This window comes from Odocoileus virginianus, chromosome 32 (assembly GCF_023699985.2).
Source record: "Odocoileus virginianus isolate 20LAN1187 ecotype Illinois chromosome 32, Ovbor_1.2, whole genome shotgun sequence".
Taxonomy (NCBI): domain Eukaryota; kingdom Metazoa; phylum Chordata; class Mammalia; order Artiodactyla; family Cervidae; genus Odocoileus; species Odocoileus virginianus.
The window spans coordinates 27,372,413-27,378,412 of NC_069705.1; the positions used below are offsets into that span (position 1 = coordinate 27,372,413).

At 43.1% G+C, this 6,000-nt stretch overlaps 1 protein-coding gene across 8 annotated transcripts in view; it reads left to right on the top strand.

The window, feature by feature from the left end:
- Positions 1 to 6,000, top strand: part of FAT1 (FAT atypical cadherin 1) — a 122,592-nt gene extending 116,592 nt beyond the window's left edge. For 3 of the 8 annotated variants that reach the window (XM_070460005.1, XM_070460008.1, XM_070460006.1), the window contains 3 exons: positions 1,031 to 1,090; positions 3,488 to 3,523; positions 4,520 to 6,000. In XM_070460005.1, the coding sequence (XP_070316106.1) occupies positions 1,031 to 1,090; positions 3,488 to 3,523; positions 4,520 to 5,148 (725 nt within the window). In that variant the 3' untranslated portion in view covers positions 5,149 to 6,000. Of the gene's footprint in view, positions 1 to 1,030; positions 1,091 to 3,487; positions 3,524 to 4,519 lie in introns of those variants that run through there. The other 5 variants (XM_070460009.1, XM_020889946.2, XR_011485159.1 and 2 more) reach the window with 4 other exon arrangements.

Consider the following 6,000-nt stretch of genomic DNA (forward strand, 5'->3'; position numbering starts at 1 on the left):
GAAATTCACATATTAGCAGGGCTGTCTCCTTTCTGGAGACGGCAGAGGAGAGACCCTGTGCTGTGCCTTTTCCAGCTTCTAGAACCTCCCCAACGGGCCATGGCTCGTGGCCTCCATCTGTCAAAGACGCAACGCTGCCCCTCACTGGTCTTTCTGCTCTAGTGCGAGCTCTCCAGCCGCAGCTGGGAAAGCTGCTCCCCTTCAGAACCCTTGCGATTACGCGGGTGCTGTACAGATCACGCAGGGGAGTCTCTTCATCTCAGGCCCTTTATCTTCATCACATTAGCAAAGTCCCTTTGGCCAAGGATCATAACTTGTTCCGAGGGCAAGGATGAGGCCTTTTTGGAGGGCTGTCCTCCTGCCTGTTACGTGCACACTTATTTATCTTGGCATAAATACCTTGAAACAGTCTGATACAGGAATGAAAAGGGAATTTACACAGGAAACAGCCAGGCAGACAGTCTGCGTTTCTCTGCTGGTATGTCAGCTCACCAGCTGTTAACTCGTCTGCAGAAAGACAAGAAAATTGGGGTGGGAGTGCAGAGAACAGAGACAAAGCCATTTTTGTATTCATATTGCATATTTTACCTTATTATGCAGCTCTTAATTTTTTTCCTGCAAACAATGTATGAGTATTAAATGGACCCAGAAAATTGGCCTAGCCAAGTATTTGACTCTTTGAATGTGAAAGCTTTTGCCCATGGGATGTTAAAATCAGGGTTGTTTTGTCCTGACTTGATTCGTAATTGTGAAACAAATTTATGGCTAAAAGTTCTTTTCCTAAATTACAGTATAATGTGGTTACTCATTACTCCTTTGATTAATGATAACAAATATATAACTTGATTGGAAAAATCTGAGACATATAAGGAACAAGTGCAAAGATCATACATAACTATATAGCTGTGTTTAAGTTTCACATTGTTAAACTATGAGGTAGAAACTGTATAATATGCAGAAATCATATCTAATGCAGTTTCCTGACTCACTGAAGGCCTTTCTAATTTACTGCTCTTGTGCCTTTCACAAGCTTCCATAGTGACTGTAATACACCTTGTCAATGCTGTCGTTGACACGGTGACTGAAGAAGGTACAGTTGTGCGTGTGTTCTGTGTTCGTGTTCAGTGACTGTCCCTGGAGTGCTGTGTTTTTGGTGTGGCAGTGTTGTACAGAGTCCTTGTGTGATGGTTCTGAAGAGGTTGAATACTTTTACGCTGTGCAGGTGTGTCTGTTCATAACCCAGAGGTGTTGAAAAATATTATGTATGTATGTTACGTATGTCTGTGGTCTTTGTTACTTTTTTGTGGTTCATAATGAGTTTACACAGTTGCCAGAAGTCACCAGTAGGGTCTTGACAACTGCCTTTACATGGAACAGTATGAAGAAGTGAAAAGTAATTCTAATTATCTAAAAAAATTTTTAATATAGTAAAACTCAGTAAAACACAGCTTTAATAATTGCCTATACCTGACTCTTCCCTTTTGTATTTTCCCTGGTATGGTCAAGGAAAATTGTAGAACATGATAGAAGGCAATATTTTTATACTTGGCTGAGTAAAAATCATATCATAGGAAACTGTATCTGTTCAAAATTTTAAGAAATACCTGTGTTCAATTATTTCAAATTAACCCTCCATTAGTGCACTGGAATTCGAGTTATCATATGCAAGGTACACAGGTATTTTTGGACTAGAAATCAGATCACCGTAGGGCTTGTGAAAAGCGTAATTGTTAGGCCCTAACTCCAAGATTTCTGATGGAGCAAATCTGGCTGGGGCCCAGAGAATGCACATTTCTAAACAGCCCCCAGTTAATTCTGATGTTGCTGGTCTAAGAACCACACTTGGAAAACTACTGGCCTAGACCACTGGGAGCCCACGAAGCTTAGGGAATCCTTTCTGCTGGGACAGCAAATAGGTTTGCTGAGACGTAGGTGAGAGAAGGATGGTTTCATGCCAAGTTTGATGGGGTTCAGCTTACTCATTTCAGTTACCAGTGAGCCTTACACTTAGTTTCCAGGAAGTTACCATGTCTTTACTTGGCGTATCAGAAGGGGATCTATATTTTGTCTACTGAATCTTAGTTCTCCCATGATGAAACCTTAACATTTATATGATATATTGACTGAGTTTAAAGAAACAGAATAGTTCTTTCATGGCAATCTCTTTTGTTGAAAAATATCTTTGACATATTAAATATAAATTGAGTTTAAAATGGAAAACTACTTTAAGAATAATGGAATGGCTGTTTAGTAAGAATAATGGAATGGCTGTTTAGTAAACAGAAGTTGTCAATCCTCTTTTTGGAAAGAAACTACCACATTTTTAGCAGGCTTTTTAGAATAGTTCCAGAGATAAACATTAGCTAAATACTGGCTTACTCATGTTTTAGAAATCACAATTTTTTCAGTTTTTGATTTAAATTCCTAGAAGAGAACCATGAATCAAATCTTATTTGTTCCAAGTTACTTTTTTTTTTCCAAGTTATTTTATCACTGGGTTTTCAAGAGCATCACTGAATGCACAGAAAGCATGAGTCTAGTTTAGAAAATTACTAGTCACCTATTTCCACAATAAGAATTACAATGATAGTCAATGGTTAGTGCTTGACCTACATTATGTGATTTAATCCTCGTAATAACTAAGGGATTTCCACCTCCATTTCAAAGAGAAGATCCTGAAGCTTAGCAGGGTAAGCCGCCTGCCCCACGGTCACGGGATTCACGTGGACTCTGCCCCATGCCGGAGTTCTGTGTGCAAAACAAGGACTCCAGGAGAGGGAGAGGCCAGACAGATTTGGCTGGGCTCAGGGTTAAGGTCAGCTGATGATGTCTCTAAGGAAAGGGGGACAGTGTGAATATAAAGTCATGTTCAAATAGGGCAAGGTCTGGTGAGGTTTTCTCTTAGCTCTTCATCAGTATCTAAGTGTGTCTGTGGTTTCTCTGAATCATGGATATGTGAAGGCTATATTGTGCTGTGAAGTTTGTGTCTTTCATGTGGCTATAGCTTATGTATTTTGCATTATCACCTAAGCAACCTGATGTTACCCAGCCTTAGGGGAAAAAAATGATTTTGTAATATTTCTCAGTAACATGAGGGGGTCATTTAAATTCCTTTCATCAGTTTACATTTTATTAGAGCCTTATAGACATTATTTCAATTACTCCTAACAAAATTTTGTGTTTCAGGAGTAGCTTGCCAGAAACAAGGGAAAGAAAGTAAAATCCTGTCCGAGTTTCCCGGCCGCGTCCCTAGTTCATCATCCCTCATCTTCTCCCTCCGCTCCCACGTCCCATTTTATTTGTGCTACACAGATTTCTCACCATTGGGGATTTTCATAGATAATGGCTTAGAAGGCACAGTACATGGCTGACTGGGCCTTTATAAAACAGTTGATATTGTGTTATGGACTTATCTTTATTGCCTTTTCAGCCGTCTTTCTCTTTTAATTACAAGTGTTTTCTTTTCTCTCTACTCTGCAACCAAAAGAGTCTTTGGCTGCTCCTGACCTCAGCAAATCAAGAGGTGACTTATGCATGCCAGTTGTTCATTGATTTTTCACTAAAACAAATGGGTGGAGCCTTGACCCAGTGCTGACTTGCTGCACGTTTCTGCACCGTAACGACTGCCTACCTGTTTGTGGCCTGCGTTCTAAACGTGCCTGCCTCACCTTCACTGGCTGCCAAAGGATTTCAAAAATCCTGGGGTGGGGGGGCTACCCCCAAATTGGAAGGTTTTTTTTTTTTTTAAATAATTATACCTTTATATAGTTGAAAATGACCCTTAGTCCTTTTTAAAGAAACAAAATTACTGTAGTTTATCAAAAATTGTATTACATTTGTCAATGTTTAATTGCCTTTCATTTGATTTTGAGGCATGCTTTGCTATGTTACTAAATTAATATATTGTCTTTCCGAGGACTCATGGAAAATACTACAATTGTAACATTAAATTTATGACATTCTAAAGGAAATTCAGTTTTAAAATTTTGCATGCTAGTCATTACTTTTATTATCTGAAAGACACATTCGTTGGTATCTTTTTTTAATGACAAGTGGTGCAGATAGGTGACATTCTTGAGCCGCCTTTCTGCAAGGACAAAATTTCTTTATCAAGGTCCTAAGGCTGAACTAACACTCTTCTTCATAGAAGGCAGAGGGTTCTCAATGACTGCAGGAAAGCTGAAAGGATGATTGGAATCGTTTGAAGAAAAGTGCATGTCCTCTAGGCGCTAGCATACTGCTTTTTCTGTTAAAAACTTAACGTTTCTTTGAAAGTTAGGTACTTACCTAAAACTGTAAGTCCTCATTTCAGGAGCAGAGCCTAACTCATAGAGGGTCTCAGAATCGGTGCAGGAGGGGAGGGGGTCAACCAGGGACCGAGGCTTCCCTCAAGGGTGGCCCTCGGTGCGCGGGGACAGATGCCTTTGCGCCTGTGTGTGCTGCATACGCTGGGCCCTTTTCCGCGGCACACACGTTGGGGAGGGAAACACGTTGACATCTGGTTTTATTTTCCACCAAGGGTATCACTGGGATACGTCGGATTGGATGCCCAGCGTTCCTCTGCCGGACATCCAGGAATTCCCCAATTACGAGGTGATCGACGAGCAGACCCCCCTGTACTCGGCCGATCCCAACGCCATCGATACGGACTATTACCCCGGAGGCTACGACATCGAGAGTGACTTTCCGCCCCCGCCAGAGGACTTCCCCGGCGTGGACGAGCTCCCGCCCCTGCCCCCCGAGTTCAGCGACCAGTTCGAATCCATACACCCGCCCAGGGACGCGCCGGCAGCGGGGAGCCCGGGCTCCGCCTCCCGAGGCCGGCAGAGGTTCCACCCGAACCAGTACCTGCCCAGCTTCTACGCCGTGGACCTGTCCGAACCTCAGAAAGCCGGCGCTGGCGACGGCAGCGCCCGCAGAGAACCCTACGCCCCCTACCCTGCGGGGTACCCCAGGACCTTTGAAGCCCCCGCCGTGGAAAGCCTGCCACTGTCGGTGTACGCCTCCACGGCGTCCTGCTCCGACGTGTCCGCGTGCTGCGAGGCCGAGTCGGAGGTCATGATGAGTGACTACGAGAGCGGAGACGACGGCCCCTTCGAGGAGGTGACGGTCCCTCCGCTGGACTCGCAGCAGCACACGGAGGTCTGACCCTGCAGGCCCGCCCCCCACCCCCGCCCCCCCAAGTGCCTGAACCCCAGCGAACCTAGAGCGATCCCTGCAGTGGATGCCCTGTCCTGCACCGTTCTCTGCAGCAGCGCTTGCGCCCCTTCCTTCGGGGAGCCGCCCCCGGGCATGGCTGCACTGAACCCCCCGCCCGCGCCTCCTGACCTTGTTCGCCATCGCGTGTCCTGACCTACTGTCGTTGATGTCCGCCGCACCATTTCCAGGCTTTTTTTTTTTTTTTGTATTTACATTCGTCCCGTGTTAAAACAATGAAGCGAAAATCAGCTCCGCTCTCTCTCTTTAGCATGATTCATGTATTTATATAGATTTGATTATTTTAATTTTTTTGTCTTTTTTTTTGTAAATTTTATGTACAGATTTGATTTTTCAGTTTTCCCCCAGATTTTCAAGATAACTTGGTGCATTTTGTTTTTGACCGGATTTTGGTAGTGTTTGTGTCATTTACCTAGCACCCTGATTTTTTTTTTTTTAATATAACCAGGGTTTCACTCTCTGTCCTTTTCAACTGAAGTAGGACATTTCATTCATACATTTCAGTATAGTCATTCATTTCCAGCTGTACATAGGATGAGGACAGACCTGATCCATGAACATGTCTTAAATAAATGGGTTGCTGTATTTTAGGATTATAAACATTTTTCATTATTGGAAAGTGTAATGAGGACCTTCTGCAGAATCGTTTAGAACCAAAACCACCAGGACACAATTTTTATAGTGTCTGTATATTTGTGATGCAAGGTCTTGTAAAGGTTTTTACTGAAAACTACCATTAACCAGTCTTTCTTACTGACAATAAATTATTAATAAAATACTTTA